Genomic DNA, 18,586 nt, shown 5'->3' on the forward strand with positions numbered 1-18,586 from the left:
GTCATTTTTGAGGAGAACTTGACTGATAAATTACGTAATTTTTTAGGAGAACTTACTAGATAAATAATGAATATAACGTAGTGTTCTCGCGTTCAGCGAGCCCACAAAAAAGGCTTAGATTTAAAATGTGTTTAAAGGCAGCAGGCAGCAGACCTACAGCTTTATGGGGCTTGAAGTGGGAGAGAGAGAGGGGGGAGCAGGGACGTGCTGGGCCCCTGATTCAGCCCGGAAAAAAGAGTTGGAGGGGCCCTCATTGCGCGCTATGGAGAGAGATCTCTCTCTATAGCGCTGCTGCTACTCAAAGATTTGCCATTTCAGATCATGACAAGTGACAAGCCAGTGGGCCAATTACTGGACATGAGTTATATTTCGTCGTTGTCGGGTGGAAACCTTGTATGTCCAAAACCGTTTGTTTTGTATTTATCATTTTAAAAATGATTTAAACTAGTGAAAACAGCAGATCGCACCGCGAGGCGTTGTGTGCTTGTAGATCTGCTGTTTTCACTACTTTTGTGCAACAGCCTTGTATGATGAAGCAGGGCTTTGCTTTGCGAAAAGATTTACGCATTTGAAACTTTTACTTTGTTGGCCGACCCAGCCCCCAAAATGGAACAAAGGCCGACATTTTATTTTCATTTTTTTTTTCCTAATGGCCAGCCTGGACCGGCCGGGAATGAACCGGCCGTTCGGGAGTTGTCCCGCTTTTCCCAATGGCCAGCATGTGCCTGGGTGGGAGGGAAGAGGAGAGGGGGGGGGGGGGGGGTGTTTTCACTGTCTAATATGTAGTGACACACTGAAGAACCATCAGTCACCAGGGGTAATAATAGTACTTAAGCAATGATATCACCCTCTGTGTGTGTGTGTGTGTGTGTGTGTGTGTGTGTGTGTGTGTGTGCGTGTGCGTGTGTGTCCCCAGTAATCATATCTCTTAGCACGGTCATCAGTCATACAGCTAGAGAGCCAGGTTGACCATCTTGTGTAGCACACAGTTGGTTGTGTGTGTGTGTGTGTGTGTGTGTGTGTGTGTGTGTGTGTGTGTGTGTGCGACAACCTGCGCCGTGTCTGAACCTATAATAATAATAACTACATTCTAATATTCTTGCTGTCCGGTACAAACCTGTATAATTCAAAACTGTTCCTTTTTCACGATCGTTTTAAAAACACTTGTGACCTCCTTGTACGTCCGGCTGGCGTCGCTATTTTACAACGCGTTGTGTTGTGAGCTTGGATTGTCACTATATTTATGATAGTAGGGCATTTATTTAACCATGAAATATTGACATACAAAGTTTCTGCACAACATATCGTCACTGTCAGGCAGAAAACATTGAATCTCAGAGTTTCAAATGTGTAAGTTTCTGTCCCAAAGTAAAGCCCTGCTACATAATGCAAGACTGTCGGACACGACTAGTGAAAATAGCTGATCTACAAGCACACAACGCCTCGCACCGCGAGGCGTTGTGTGCTTGTAGATCGGCTATTTTCACTAGTTTAAATCTCTTTTAAAATGATAAATGATAAATTAACTAAAAGAACGGTTTTGTTCCACCGGATAACAACGATATACTGTATAATTGGATGTTTTGGAAAACTAACGATGCACATGCTGTCTGTCTGTCCGTCTGTCCGTCTGAATTCTGCTGCTTTCTGTGGAACCCCAGTTAGTTCTGGAAGTCCCCACAGACACACACACACACACACACACAGACACACACACACGCAGTCACCCACTCTCTCACACACACACACACACACACACACACACACACACACACACACACACACACACACACACACACACACACACGCAGTCACCCACACACACACACGCAGTCACCCACTCACAAATCACAGGCAAAACACACACAAGCTGCCCTCTGACCAGCTGCCTCGAATTCCTCTGTAATGCAATACCTCCGGGTATGCTGTGTGTGTGTGTGTGTGTGTGTGTGTGTGTGTGTGTGTGTGTGTGTGTGTGTGTGTGTGTGTGTGTGTGTGTGTGTGTGTGTGTGTGTGTGTGTGTGTGTGTGTGTGTGTGTGTGTGTGTGTGTGTGTGTGTGTGTGTGTGTGTGTGTGTGTGTGTGTGTGCATGCGCGCATGTGTGTGGACACCTGTGTTAAATAGCTCAGTCAGCTTGGAATCATATTTCGACCAATGGCTGCACAGCTCGGAATAATAAACAGTGTAAGTGAAATTTAATTGGTCAGATTTACAGCCCTGTCTGTCGGGTCGTCCGGTCGTCTAGCTGTCTGTCTGTCTGTCTGTTGGTTTGCCTCTGCATTGGTAGCCTAACCCTAACCCTGATCAGGGTTAGTTCTGTCCACTCCTCAGAATTGAGATGACAAAAAGTTAAAAGATTAGAATTTACTAACGTGAGACGGTAACATAAGCTTGGTAGCACTAGCTAGTAAAAGTAGTTAATACTAACACTAGCTATTAGCACAAGTTGGTCAAATGAGATAGTTACACTCAGGGACATGCTGGGCCCCTGATTCAGCCCGGGAAAAAGAGTTGGAGAGGCCCTCATTGCGCGCTATAGAGAGAGATCTCTCTCTATAGCGCTGCTGCTACTCAAAGATTTGCCATTTCAGATCATGACAAGTGACAAGCCAGTGGACCAATTATTGTACATGAGTTATATTTCGTCGTTGTCGGGTGGAAACTATGTATGTCCAAAACCGTTTGTTTTGTATTTATCATTTTAAAAATGATTTAAACTAGTGAAAACAGACGATCTACAAGCACACAACGCCTCGCACCGCGAGGCGTTGTGTGCTTGTAGATCTGCTGTTTTCCCTACTTTTGTGCGACAGCCTTGTATGATGAAGCAGGGCTTTGCTTTGCGAAAGAAATGTACAAATTTGAAACTTGGAGATACGAGGTTTCTGCCCGACAGTGACGATTTACTTTGTTGGCCGCCCAGCCCCCAAAATGGAACGAAGGCCGACATTTCTTTTTCTTTTTTTTTCTTTTTTTTATGGCCGGCCTGGACAGGCCGGGAATGAACCGGCCGTTCGGGAGTTGTCCCGCTTTTCCCGATGGCCAGCACGTCCCTGGTTACAATACAAGTTTGAAGTTAGTAAGTCTAGGGCTAGGCCCTACAAGGACTCACTCCGTGGGCCCTTGTAAAAAAAAAACTCGACAAGTCGACTTCATTGATTAAACAAAAAAAGTGCTTAGTATTTTTTCTCTAATTATTTTGGCTCCGTGTGCATGTGTACAGCATTCAAACTGTATGCTTGCTTATTATCAAGGGCAGAGTGATTCCCTCATTATTCAATGATGCTGGTTGCAGTGGAATCTATAATATTAAAATCAAAACAAAAGCCTTATTAAGAGAGAAAGGATTGCTTTAGGCTATTCTATGAAGTCCAGAGGTAAGTCATTTTCGGGGTTTGTTCCCCATTCACCCACCGGTCAATGTGATCAACCGATAAGGTCGACTTCAACTCATCTTTTTCCTGAGTCGAGTCGACTTGCAAAAGGTTGTTAATGCCCTAGTAGGTACTGTAGGTAGGTAGATAGATACCTTTATTGATCCAGTGGGCTGATCGCACATTGAAACGATTTTGCTCAACGAATGCATCCTAAAAGCGCAACGTTTGCATAATGATAGTTTGCTGAAAAAACACAAAACTTTTTTATATGAACGGACATGAATTTGCCAGCTACTTCATTATGAGTCATACAAGCAGCCAGGGGCGCTGGAACTCCCAAATCCCAAGGGGAGCTGAGCCTGGAGGAGTTCATGCGTGCGGCCGAAAAATTCACGTTTTTTATCCGGTTTTGGGTTATTTTTATTACAGTTTCGGGTGCTTATTCCCCGCACAACGGTGTAACAAGGAGCTATATAGTTACTAGTTATTTTAGCACACAGTGCAACACACAGCACGCATGCACACACACAGTCACTCACGCACACACTACAAAATCGGGTATTATTTTTGTAACAGTTTTCTACAGTTTTTTGTTCCCCATATACAACGGGTTAGTTTGCAACAATGAGCCTATAGACAGTTTCTAGTTCTCAAATAAATAGACTTTGGTGTGCCATCAAAGCGGGATTTAAATTTGACTTCCCTTCTGACCGGAAGTGGCAAGGTGACCATGTGATTAGGTCACCATGTGATAATCAAATACCTTTTTTCAACATATTTTATTCCCCAAAGTCAAATACATTATTGTTTTAATATAGCTCTGTGTGTGTGTGTATATATAGGCTTATTTAAAAAAAAAAGAGAAAAAAAAAGAAAAAAACTTTTTTTTTCTTTTTTTTTTTCTTTTTTTTCCCCTCCCCACCACCAGGGGAGCTGCAGCTCCCTCAGCACCCCACTTCCAGCGCCCCTGCAAGCAGCTTAAATCCTCTGTCTGTGGTGCAGAGAGAGAGAGAGAGAGAGACGCTGACATAGCAGAGAGTTGAAGCAACTCTCAGTTAGATTAAAGTTAAATTAGCCTGTCTGCCGTGCAGCAGATGGATATTTATGGTCAGTGTTTGTTCCATACACATATTCTATCATCCCCTAATGGCCCGCTCTCTCATGCTCATAGACGCTGCGTCTATAGCACCGTGTATTAAGTACTGCAGCCGCTACATTAAGACGTGTAGACCGGGAACGCATTTATTACGCATTATTACGTTAACCATTATTGTATTCTTTAACTAGTGAAAAATAGCAGATCTACAAGCTACAAACAGATCTACAAACTTGTAGATCTGCTATTTTGGAAAAAACGATAAAAAAGTCTTTGAATATTTTTGACCCAATTCTATAAATGAAAAACTCTATTTTTCTCTACTTCTATCAACAGAGGTTCTCAAACTTTTTTCATTTCAAGGAGGCCCATGCAAAATGACATGTATTTGGCCGCGGACCCCCATCTCAAAATACAATATGTTGTTCCAGGGACCCCCCCAGAAGCAGAGATTTGAGTTGCTAAAGTTTGCTTTGAAAAATCTATACAATCAAAGATGTCCACACGTTTTCACAACTTTTCAAAAATAGCAGATCTACAAGCTCTATCTGCTATTTTTCAATAGATAAAGTATAAAACAATTCCAGGTCTTGACGGGTTAATCTCTCGTGGGAACAGTTAAGGCAGCAACGCACCAGACCCATAAGTGTTGGAAAGTGTGGCCCAAAGTCTGTTGTAGTTGTTGTTGTAATTGTTGTAGTGTGCGTTGTAATGTGTACATGTTTGTGATGTATGTTAGTGTGTGTTGTAGGGCATTAACGAAAAAGTCGACAGTCGACTTCATTAGACAAGTCGACTCCCACCAGAGAAAGCCGAAAGTCGAAGTTGAAAAAAAAGTACTTTCTATTGTGAAAATAGCAGATCTACATGCTCATGTAGATCTGCTATTTTCACAATTTCTGCCTCTATATATTTGACAATTTGGACAATGTTTAATTTGTCATTTTAGAGGTATTAAAAACTCCTTAAATTGTCACTTTAGAAACGTGCAGATACCCTCTATACACTTAAACTTTATGTTGGTTTGTTTACAGTTGAGTGAGAAAACAATGTTGCACATTAAGTTAATCATCTGGGGACTCCCCAACATAATTGGGGGGTCGTCTGTGATGTGATGACGTCATCAAACGATAAAGTCGACTTCAACTCAACTTTTTACTGAGTCGAGTCGACTTGCAAAAATCACAAGTCGTTAATGCCCTATTGTCTTGTAATGTGTACATGTGTTGTCATGTGTGTTAGTGTGTGTAGTAATGTATGTTAGTGTGTGTTGTATTGTGTACATGGTTGTCATGGGTGGTTGGCTGTAGTGACTCACCGACAGTCAGTTGTGGCTGTCCATGGCAGCGGGTTTGGTGGAGTTAAGGAGTTTGGGTGGAGCTCTTCTGGTTGGCTAATTTACCCTTTAAGGGAGGGTGGTGGGGGCTTCACAAGCACAGTATGGCCACTCTGCATGTTTGCTCAAAATGCAGATGCATTAAAACTCCTTCCCAGTCGGCCAGGACACCCCTGACCCCAAACTGCATTATTATAAAACAAAATGTCAGACGCCTCAGGGTTATTGAAGCAATAAGCCACAAGAGGCGAGTGGTTACCTGGTATTTTACACCGGCTGAGAGGCGTAGGGAGACACGAGGCGCAGCCGAGTGTCTCCAACCCTCTCAGCCTGTGTAAAATACAGGTAACTAACCACAAGCCTTGCGTGGCTTATTGCTTTTCTAAAACAGTTACAATATGGCAACATGAAAAATCATAGACATGTACCAATTAAAACTGTTCTATGTCACTAATAATTCACTATAAGGTCTGCTCTGCAAGAAAGTAGTCCCCAGCTACAAGAAAGTAGTTCCCAGCCAGGCTGCAGAAACGACACACACCTGTTACTTAAAGTTCTCTAGTCTAGCTTCACAACACTGTGGAAAGAAATAACGCACCTGCGTTTGATATAAACTGATTAAAGTTGCGGGTTATAGTCTCACATATCACAGCAATTAAAAGGAAACCAGCCAATCAGAATCAAGGAATGGAACTAGCCGTTTTAGAAAGTGTGATATGTGCCGTGCACACGCACGCACGCACGCACGTGCATGTGGCTCGTCCCATTCGACCACCAGAAGATGGAATGAACTGTGGTCGGTTGTGGTGGCTGATAGTTGTCAGATTTGATCTGACAGCAAACTTAAACGAAAACTAAGCGTTATTATGTTGTATTATATCGTCGTTGTCGGGTGGAAACCTTGTATGTTGTATTTATCATCTATAAAATGTACTAAGCTAGTGAAAACAGCAGATCTACAAGCACACAATGCCTCGCATCGCGAGGCGTTGTGTGCTTGTAGATCTGCTGTTTTCACTAGTTTTGTGCGACAGTCTTGTATGATGAAGCAGCGCAAAAGACGTACACATTTGAAACCTGGAGATACGAGGTTTCTGCCCGACAGTGACGATATCATACATGCTTTGTCCTGCATCTGTCTGATGAGAAATCCAACTGAATCATGGGCCAACCATCTGTCCTTCAGGGAAGAGTGATCATGTTATCGATGCTTTTGAAAATTATGATTATGATCAAGTAGTATCACTTCATGGCGGGCAAAGCTTGTCAGTCATTCTAGCTATTGATAATGTTTTTTTTTTCCTTATAATTTTTATCCCATGATTTTGTAACCCATTTTTTCACCCAGTGCCAATTGCCTAAGCTGTGTAATCCTGGGCTCTGCTCTCCCTCTGCTGCGCCTGGGGAGACAACGGACTGACCTCATGCTTCCAATGCATGAGGAGTCCAAGTTGCTTCTTTTCACCTGACAGGGGGGATTTCCACGGTTTGGACGTAGCACATGGAAGGAACACGTTATTCCAACCAGTTCTTTTCCCCTCCATCAGGCACCCCCGGCTAAGTTGTATCCAGCTACTTTTTCATATATTTTTTTTCACGTTTAAAATGACTGATCTCCCGACTTCACTCAGCTTACAGTCTGCAGTAGTCTGGACATTTGTGTGTGTGTGTGTGTGTGTGTGTGTGTGTGTGTGTGTGTGTGTGTGTGTGTGTGTGTGTGTGTGTGTGTGTGTGTGTGTGTGTGTGTGTGTGTGTGTGTGTGTGTGTGTGTGTGTGTGTGTGTGTGTGTGTGTGTGTGTGTGTGCGCGCGCATGTGTATTTATCGTCGTTGCCATCAGCCATGCTGTCAGGTTCTAAAGCGAGACCCTTAGCAGCCAGTTCCTGTCCGGATGACCTCATTTCCTGTGTTTATACACCCTGAATGAAAACACTTACTGAAGACACACACACACACACACACACACACACACTCACACACACACACCCTGGCGATGTTAGACAATGTGCCAGAGATCGATTGTTGTTGTTGATTAGCTGACCGACACGTTATCGATCACTTTGATTGATGTTGATCAGTTGTGATCTGGTGGTAGGGACAGTTTCCTGGATCAACCTATCAGTCAATCAATCAATCAATCACAGCTGACATGAAGCAGCGTGTCTATAAAAGCTGATGATGATGATAGTAATAATCTGTAGAGACATTTTAACCACTTGAACCCGAGTCATGTGACACGCCTGAGGAAAGAGCGAGGAAGAAATAACATACATATGTTTCAATGTTTCTTAAATATTGGCAAGGAATAGTGATGACGTTAGCGATGCGTCTAGACTCTAGAGAGTTCCTGTATATTTTATGAATAATTCATGTTTGAAGAAACTACTTCAGAAGGCTAAATGAAAGTCACGTCTTTGCCTTGTCGGGTAGCAGTGACAAACCCAAGCCCAGCGCTTTGAAAACCAGCTTTAATGACACATCACAGCAACACGAAGTCCTCACCGCTTCTCTGATGCTATTAATAGCAATATTTATTTATTCACATATTGTTTCCACACAGTTTCAGCACATTTGATTTAGATATAACCACTGTACACATCAGTAGTGTGGAGCTGTGTTTAATTTGTCGACCAAAACTGACGATACATTTTCGTCGACTACTTTCTTTCACTGACAAAAACTAAATAAAAACTAAGCTATGAGGATAAAACTATGACTAAATATATTGACAGTTTGGTCAACAAATAAAAACTAGACTAAAATGTCAGGGAGGGACTAGTGGAGGAGAGATCCAGTAGAACTAAAAGACAAGTTATTTTATGTTCGGTTGCACTCGGGTTTTGCGCTCAGATCTACAAGTTCACAACGCCTGGGCGGGTGGGGGGGGGATCAACTAGGTATATAGGGTTTAAGGGGTTAAATGGACAGATCACCCCCACATACAATTATCTGCTCACTGTCATACAACCGTCTCTAAGTCCACAACTCCGTAGCAAACGTCTTCAAAACATCTTTGTGGTGAACAGTTAACGCTTAATTTATAGACCTGTCGTCGTGAGCTTGTAGATCTGTTTTCAGCACGTGACCCCGACGTGCGACGAAGTATAAATCAGTGATCTCACATTCCAACGAGGGCAGATGATGACCATACGATGATGACTTCATGAAACTTCATGAAGCATGAGCACACACACACACACACACACACACACACACACACACACAATGAACCGGCAGTTTTGTAGATCTCCGGGTTGAGAGGTTAAAGTTCACAGGTCAGATCTGGGGTCACATGGACCTCCTCAGGCCGTGTGTGTGTGTGTGTGTGTGTGTGTGTGTGTGTGTGTGTGTGTGTGTGTGTGTGTGTGTGTGTGTGTGTGTGTGTGTGTGTGTGTGTGTGTGTGTGTGTGTGTGTGTGTGTGTGTGTGTGTGTGTGTGTGTGTGTGTGTGTGTGTCTGTCAGAGAGGTTAGTAGTTAATGTCAGTGAGACGGCCCCAGGCTAGACAGCCAAGAAGCTGTGTGTGTGTGAGAGCACATTTGCATCTGGGTTTGGGTGTGTGTGTGTGCTAGCTGTTTAGGAACAAAGCAGGTGTTGTGGGTTTGATTCCTGGGGGTCCATGGGGTCAGATCACAACTTCCTCTATCACTCCATTCTCTTTCTGTTCTTCTTTATTGCTCTCTTCCTCTTTCCATTCATCCTCTCCTCTTTCATTCTCCTCTCATCTCCTCTTTCACTATTCCTGTGTTATGAGCTGCTGCAGCACTTGAATAAAGTACCTACCTGCCTACTAGGGGTGTAACGATATAGTAACTGTATAGAAATATCGTTTTTAACTTAAAAAATCAAAGTATATCAAAATTAAAACAGCTAAAATCGAATTGTGTCGTTTGATTTTGTATCGCATTGAATCGGCAGTGCAAAGAATCGATTGTATCGATACTAGCTACTTGTGCATTGTATTTAGCATTTTTAAGAAGAACAAATTATAAGGAGGGGTTTAATTACTTTTCCATTCCATATTGCTACACTGGTCTATCGATAAATGTGTGTAATCTCTGGGTTCATGTCAAGGTGCAGGTTTGTCAATATACAATGTCCATGTATTTGGCAGATCACTGTGTTTACTTATTTATATCCATAATAATACACGTTTCCCTTAAAAACCGTCACTATCCACACCTTTCACACAGACCTGATTTCTTTGCTAAATAGTTACAATATCGATTTTAAATCATTGAATCGAATCGTATCGTAACGCCATGAATGAACCAATATCGTCCATGTATCGAATCGTCAACCATGTGTCGTGATATGTATCGAATCGCTGTTAAATTGTATCGTTACACCCCTGCTACCTAACTCTACAAATCTCCGTTGGCTGTCTTCCTGTGAAGAGTTTTGGTGTAGAGGTGGAAACAGAAAGGGGCGGTCCTAGTGGAGGTGTACATAGGGTTTAAGTTGTTAAAATGTTCATCAGCACAGTGATTGACATGTTTCTGACAAGTTATTTTCGGGGGAAATTCTTTCAAACCTTTATTTGACAGCTGTAATGGAGAGCGAGGGAGGGAGAGAGAGAGAGGCATACTTAGAAGAGAGAGAGAGAGAGAGAGAGAGAGAGAGAGAGAGAGAGAGAGAGAGAGAGAGAGGGGGGGAGGGGGGGGGGGGGTATGATGAGCATGCCAGCTCTGATGTCGCCACCACTCGCCCCGCCTTGACTCAAGCCTACTGAACTTAGGGTCTGTAGAAAACTGCTTGTTTTGAAAAAACACTTCTGTGAAAAAGAATCCCAGATAGTAGACTTCTCTAGGCGGAGCGGAGAATTTTGGGGTGATGGCATTTCCTGTTGCATTCTGGGATTTGCAGTCCTCCTGTTATCAGTGAACCAATGAACCGATCTCATCTCAGCACCGACGGAAGCTTGTTAGCTAACGATAGATCGTCAGCGTCTGCATGAGTGGAACTGTGTGTGTGTGTGTGTGTGTGTGTGTGTGTGTGTGTGTGTGTGTGTGTGTGTGTGTGTGTGTGTGTGTGTGTGTGTGTGTGTGTGTGTGTGTGTGTGTGTGTGTGTGTGTGTGTGTGTGTGTGTGTGTTCACCACACAGTTTACCACCTCCAGTGTTGTGAGAACCAGACCGTCGTTTCTAATTAACCCCGGCTGCTTAACGAGCCGCCAGCCAATTAACACACTGGCCAATGTCTGACTGTCCTCACTGACCCCCTCCCCTCCCCTCTCCTCCCCTCTCCTCTCCTCTCCTCTCCTCTCCCCTCCCCTCCCCTCCCCTCCTCTCCTCTCCTCTCCTCTCCTCTCCTCTCCTCTCCTCTCCTCTCCTCTCCTCTCCTCTCCCCTCCCTCTCCTCTCCTCTCCTCTCCTCTCCTCTCCTCTCCTCTCCTCTCCTCTCCTCTCCCCTCTCCTCTCCTCTCCTCTCCTCTCCTCTCCTCTCCTCTCCTCTCCCCTCTCCTCTCCTCTCCTCTCCTCTCCTCTCCTCTCCTCCATCGTCTCCCATCCATTCTGTCCTCTCGTCACTCCTCTCTCTTTGTGTCTAGTATTTTCTAGGTCACAGAGAAGGGGGGGGGGGGGGTGTTCAGAGTGGGAAGCATGAGAGAGAGAGAGTGTTTGGGGACATTTGGGGGGATGCTGTTCCCATCTTGGTGTTTTTCATATCCTTAAAGCAAGCTTAATATATATTTTTTACATAAAGCCCCTCAGAGATACCCTTATTCTCTTAATGCAGTCGTCCTCAAACTTTATTTTTAATTCCAAAGACCCCCCCCCCCCTTCCCCCATATAACTGTGAGAGTGAGTGTAAGAAGAAATGGAACCAAATGGGTTTGCATTCGTTAGAGTTACAGACATTGGAAGGGTCAATTTTGTAACTTATAATACAAGTAGAAATACTGTTCCCTACGAAACAGTTTGGGCTCGCATGTAACACCATGTATGGGCACAAAGATCTACCCTTTAGCTGCACCTCATTGGCTAAGGGCCCTGCCTTTGTACTGTCAGTACAAAGGCATTGTCTTATGTCATTTTGAGGACTTGACTGATAAATGATTTCATTTTGAGGACTTGACTGATAGATAAATAATGAAGCCCACAACTGGTCCTTGCCCGTTCGAACATAATGTGCTCCGAATTATGTGCAGTTTGGGTTATTATGGGTTGTGTATCAGTTGTGTATCAGTTGTGTATCATGCATTGTGGGAATTTTGTACTGGTACAGGGTAGGGAAGGGGTTTTGATAACTATGCATTTTGTAAAAGTGTTGTAATGATTTTAAAGAAATATTTTGTAACATGGAAGAAATGTTTAAAAGTTAATAAAAATAATTGAAAAAAAAAAAAAGAAAGAGAAAAAAAAAAAAGTTGTGTATCAGTGTCATCTCCACATTTGGGCACTGTTTCAGCATGCGGCTGTTACCATGGCGGTGACGCATGCGCAGTACAGATGTCACTGTTTAGTGTCAGTGATGTCGGCATGTGTTTATATCAGACAGACATCGGACATTTATTGCGACTGTGAGTTAACAATGGAAACCGGCACATGTTGTCCGTATCTCTGTCAGTCACGCCTGACACTGTGGTTCCTCGATTGTCAGCATTTATGCATTGAAACGTAAAACTAAACCTGTGTGTTTAAAATGTGTGCGTTTTTGTTTTGTTTCAGATCCGCGTGGACGGGATCCCTCCCGCTTCCCAGAGTGCCTTGCTGTACGAGACGGTGACCGTGGTGGAGGGGAAGCCCATCCTCCGAGACATGGTCTTCAGTCCCGACCACCAATACATCTACCTACTGAGCAACAAACAGGTAAATACTGACCACCAATACATCTACTTACTGAGCAACAAACAGGTAAATACTGACCACCAATACATCTACTTACTGAGCAACAAACAGGTAAATACTGACCACCAATACATCTACCTACTGAGCAACAAACAGGTAAATACTGACCACCAATACATCTACTTACTGAGCAACAAACAGGTAAGGTAATGACTGATCAATACATCTATTTACTGAGCAACAAACAGGTAATGACTGATCAATACATCTATTTACTGAGAAACAAACAGGTAAATACTGACCACCAATACATCTACCTACTGAGCAACAAACAGGTAAATACTGACCACCAATACATCTACCTACTGAGTAACAAACAGGTAAATACTTACCACCAATACATCTATTTACTGAGCAACAAACAGGTAAATACTTACCACCAATACATCTACCTACTGAGTAACAAACAGGTAAATACTTACCACCAATACATCTACTTACTGAGTAACAAACAGGTAAATACTTACCACCAATACATCTACTTACTGAACATAGAGTTCTCAAAATCTGCCCGAACCCGACCATACCCAATGTTTTCGGGCCGGGTAGGGCCTAAAATGTATGCTAACTAGGGCCGGGTAGGGCCTCGGGCCTGCCCAGTTAGGGCCCAGTTAGGGCCAGGCCTTAATTTTCAGGCCTGTTGAGAACTCTAACTGAACAACAAACAGGTAACTAGAAATACTGTTCCTACGAAACAGTGTGGGCTCGCTGCTAAAGGCCCTGCCGTCGGTAAATTTTTCTTTTGGACACTGCTCCTACAGATTTTGCCCTAAAATCACGCAAAGCGGTACAAGGTATCTCTACAGTCATGTCATCAAAATGCATCTGTCCCATCTAGCGCCACCATCAGGCCGTTTTTTTAAGAACACATTTTTGGACACTGCTCCTACAGATTTTGCCCTAAAATAACGCAAAGCGGTACAGTATCTCTACAGTCATGTCATCAACATGGACAGACCAATTTGTGTATACATGCTTATCTCCTGATTAGGGAGTCTTACTGGTAACGCACTCGCGCTGCGTGTGAACCATGATTCAAACGCTACTCAGAAATCATTTTTCCTATCAGCGATTACTGGACCATTGTCTCTAATCAGGCCACGCTGTGAACAGGGACGTGCTGGTCATTGGGAAAAGACACACACACACACGCACACGCACACGCACACACACACACACACACACACACACACTCGTTTGTATTCAAAGGGCTTTTATTTTGGCATGAGAAACATGTTAACGTTGCCAAAGCAAAAGTGGAACAATACAAACAAGACTAAATAATGTATGTGTGATCTGAAGGGAATAGGAACGATGTGCACATGAGGGAAATGTTGCTTAGCAAGCCATAAGAATAGAGCATTTGGCTGTCAGAAATAGTTGGCCTATTTATCCACATAGTAAGGTTAGCTTGGGATAAGCTTCTGCAAGGTTGTGCACAAAATAATACTTCAGACGTGTTCAAAGGTAATTACTCTTGAGTCTCTGTTTGCACAGTGATTCTACTATTTTCTCCCGATGTCTCTGCGTGCCGAGGCCAGAGTCTCCCGAGTTTAGATCAATTAGATTTGATTAAAAACAATCCAAAATGGGATCGCCGATCTGTGGTGCCTAAAGCCCCTATCATAGTAGGCACCGCGGTGTAGTCTTTTTAAAGCTGTACTGTGGAAGCTGCTCAACTAGTGGTCAGTAGCGGTATTGCTTTTTTCGGCCAGAGTCGCCGCGGACCACCGGAACGGGGGTCCGCGGACCCCCGCGGCCATCGCAAGCACCTCCGCCTCGCCGATACGATTCCGTAGAGCCGTCTCCCATCATTTTTAGACCAGGATTGAGGGAGTAGCAAGCAAGATTCCTTCACCAATGTAAACACAGTTGCTGAGGGAAGCTACTTCCTTTAGAGACAGCAAGACTCGCTGTGATTGGCCGGTGGTGTATGATCGGCGCTGTGATTGGCCGGTAGTGTATCATGTGGGAGATGACATCATTTTGCCGGGAAATTCTCCCCCCCTCACAACTCATAGAAAACATATAAAGAGAAGGCTTCAGAAGCTGAAAATAACAGAGTGGGGGTTCTAAAACTTTAGCGATGTAACAGTTAGGACAATTTTAAGATTTGTTTTATAAAAGAAGTTACATGGTATAACTTTAAGTCATAAAACTACAACATTGCGTCATTACTCGCGGTGAAGAGCTATCCACCGCGAACCCCGACTCTGTTTTTACTTTCAGACAGATCGGCCCATCACCCCGTTCACTGATTGGTCGATCTAGACCAGTCAGTCACAATGATAGGACTTCACCGTGACTATGACTATGATGGCCTCCACTTATTTTCTCACTTTAGGTGGATAGCTGATCACCTAACATTTGCGGTGATAGGCTCTTCACCGCAGACTCTGATAGGGGCTTAAGCGCCCCAAAGATAGTGCTTGGGTTGTGCCCCAATCCTTGATGAGTGGGGCTAAGACTGGTGTGACGATGTGCTCTGGACCTTCCTGTTCTCTTCAGTTTCCTAGCAGCAGACTTTAGAAGGAGATGGAAGAGCCTCTGAAGACTTCTTGGGGAGTCCAGTAAAAACAGTGCACTGCAGTAAAGTCAGGTCCACTTGGGGGGAGAAAAAAAGAGAAAATATGAGCGCACCAATGTTTTTGAGATTAAAGCGTTAAGGGCTGTCATGGTCACCTTGCGGGAGTTAGAGCTGAAATCAGAATCTAAGATGACACCTCTGACTTAATGAGGGGAGCCAGGGTTCCAGGGCTGTTTAGAATCATGTTTTCTTGGGCCATGACAAATATTCAGCCCGGAGTGAGCCCTCGCAGGGATCCATTTATTCCAGCAGAGGAATGAAACTTCACAGTACTTTAAAAGCGACTACATGCTCTGTCCGACATGAGAACTTTCTTCTGATAGTGTAGGTTAGAACTACAACGACAACATTGGTGATGTTAATGTGAAAAAAGAACAGGAAAACAAATTATTTAAACTCTTATAGATAAAATAAAAATGTGTCCAAAAAGCGACAGTGGGCCTTGCAGGGTTAAATCGGATGGATTATTTTTAACCAAGGTGGGACCTTAAGGTGTTTTCACTGTATGTTTTGGTAGCCTAAAACGTCCATGTCCAACGTCCAACGTTTGGTGTCTGCTCATACAACATATTCTCACCCCTAAGTAGTCAGACACCTGACGCCCTGTCAAGGACCCTACTGCGTCACAAGAGGGGACGCTTTGGGTATGCCTACTGCTTCGAGTTGGGGACGCTTTGGGCATGTTAGTTTTACTGAGGTTAAGGTTAGGGTTAGGGTTGGGCATAGTTTTACTGAGGTTAGGTTTAGGGTTTGGGTTAGGGTTAGGCATAGTTTTACTGAGGTTAAGTTTAGGGTTTGGGTTAGAGTTAGGCATAGTTTAGGTGGTCGGACACGTTACCTCCACGTTGCATTAGAATCCACGTTGTCAAAGGTAAAAGCACAAAAAAAAGTGGCTTTGTCAGCCAGGATTGCTAGCTCAGTCGGTAGGGAAGCATGGCTACGATCAATGAAGGTGGTGGTTTGTGTCCCACTGACGGTAGATTCATGTTCGAGTAAACATGTGTCGGCGCATGCGCACTAAGACTCTCCCTCCCCGTCTATCGGATGACGCTGAAAGTGTCCCAAAGTGTCTGCGCGGGTGACGCCGAAAGAGAGTCCGAAGTGCGTCAGGGGGGTGAAGCAGTGGGAGTGAGAACGGGCTGGCTCATAATTCTGACCACCTGGATCCTGGATGGCTTGATTCTAGGCTTAAAACAATTTATATAAATATATTTCTAAATATCTATGGGAAAAATGAATGGATAATTTGTGTTGCCCTATAGGGTTACAGTATTAAAAAAATTATATATATTCCAAGGCACTCTGTCTTTGATGAAAAAAATATGGGATTATTTTTAAGGCGAGGCAACAAATCATGACCAAAGCATACCGACCTAAAAGGTCTTCATTAGCGTTTAACAGTATGGCTAATCAGTCACACTTAAACACAGCCATGGGTGCCATATTCCAATCATGTCCGTGCGTTATTACGTCATCATGGCACAATTGCCGCAATAAAAAAAAAAAATCAAACCTCGGTTCGAAGTGGAGCGGTGAATCTGAGCAGCTATGTGTGTGTGTGTGTGTGTGTGTGTGTGTTGCGTGCGTGTGTGAGTGAGTGGTGAGTGTGCCTGGCCTGCACAAAACAGCGCCCCTCCTTTAACTAGTGTGTTGTGTGTGGCCACTCAAGGTATTGCCAGGCTACGGACACGGCCACCCAGCCACCCAGCCAGCCACCCACCCACCCACCCACCCACATACCCACGGACATACCTGTCTATTGGGAGCGCTTTCACCGCTCCAAAAAAGCAAACAAGGCAACACCCAGAGTGACCAACACCAAATAAACAATCCCCAAAGAAATCTATAAAACTCCCATCTCCATCTCAGAGGCAAAATACCGTACTGTTTCACTCCAGTTACTTCAGTTTCACTTGGCTCTGTGTCTGTGGACACATCTTGATCACAGCAAATGGAGCCAATTGAAATGAGAGAGAGTCGGAGAGACGGTTTGCGTTCAGTCGCAGTCTTTATTCTACTGCGACAACACTGTCCCAGTTAAAAGATGCACTGTGTGTTTTCTGCTTGCCACGGTATGAGACGCACGCACGCGCACACACACACACACACACACACACACACACACACACACACACACACACACACACACACACACACACACACACACACACACACACACACACACAGGGGCGTCACAAGGGGGGGAGGGTAGTGGGACTGAGTTACTAGGGCCCAAGCTGGAGGGAGGGGCCTTAATTATTTTATACTTTAGCTATTGAAAAATTGCAGATATACAAGCTCACAGCTGCAAGCTTGTAGATCTGCTATTTTTGAAAAGTCGTGAAAATTTGTGCAAATCTCTGAATATATGTATTTTTTAAGCAAACATTTTTAACTCAAATTTTGCTTCTGGGGGGGGTCCCTGGAACTAAATATTTTGAGATGGGGGTCCGTGGCCAAATAAAATACATATCATTTTCGGGGTCCTTCACATGAAAAAGTTTGAGCACCACTGACATAGAAACAGGGTTTTCAACCTGTGAGCTTGTATATCTGCTATTTGTCAATAGTTAAAGCACAAAATAATTGTGCGGGGGGCCCGCAGTGAATCCTTGTACCCAGGGCCCAGAATTTGGTGTGACACCCCTGCACACACACACACACACACACACACACACACACACACACACACACACACACACACACACACACACACACACACACACACTCTGTGGGAGGGCGAATCGTTTCAAAATTCATACGCTGCGGCACATCAAACGTTGTGACTTGTGCCTGCAGAGCTCACCTAATTTCCCCCGTACACAACGCGGTAACGATCACACGTGCGTCAGGCATGCGACACAACAACAACAACGCTCGCAACGATGATATATAAGTGTTGGGCGCCACAGTGCTGGCGGTCACAGTCAGGGACGTGCTGGGCCCCTGATTCAGCCCGGGAAAAAGAGTTGGAGAGGCCCTCATTGCGCGCTATAGAGAGGGATAGCGCTGCTGCTACTCAAAGATTTGTGACAAAGTGACAAGCCAGTGGGCCAATTACATGAGTTATATTCCGTCGTTGTCGGGTGGAAACCTTGTATGTCCAAAACCGTTTGTTTTGTATTTATCATTTTAAAAACGATTCAAACTAGTGAAAACAGCAGATTTACAAGCACACAACGCCTCGCACCGCGAGGCGTTGTGTGCTTGTAGATCTGCTGTTTTCACTACTTTTGTGCGACGGCCTTGTATGATGAAGCAGGGCTTTGCTTTGGGAAAAAATGTACAAATTTGAAACTTGGAGATACGAGGTTTCTGCCCGACAGTGACGATTTACTTTGTTGGCCG

At 44.1% G+C, this 18,586-nt stretch overlaps 1 protein-coding gene across 1 annotated transcript in view; it reads left to right on the forward strand.

The window, feature by feature from the left end:
- Nucleotides 1–18,586, forward strand: part of plxna3 (plexin A3) — a gene marked incomplete at its 5' end in the record, with an annotated part of 238,462 nt that overhangs the window by 104,713 nt on the left and 115,163 nt on the right. Inside the window, 2 exons of the mRNA XM_080733945.1 lie at nucleotides 12,472–12,579; nucleotides 13,074–13,106. Coding sequence (XP_080590071.1) covers nucleotides 12,472–12,579; nucleotides 13,074–13,106 — 141 coding nt within the window. The remainder of the gene's footprint in view (nucleotides 1–12,471; nucleotides 12,580–13,073; nucleotides 13,107–18,586) is intronic.

The sequence above is a fragment of the Nannobrachium achirus genome (assembly GCF_963921795.1).
Source record: "Nannobrachium achirus genome assembly, chromosome: 9".
Taxonomy (NCBI): Eukaryota; Metazoa; Chordata; class Actinopteri; order Myctophiformes; family Myctophidae; genus Nannobrachium; species Nannobrachium achirus.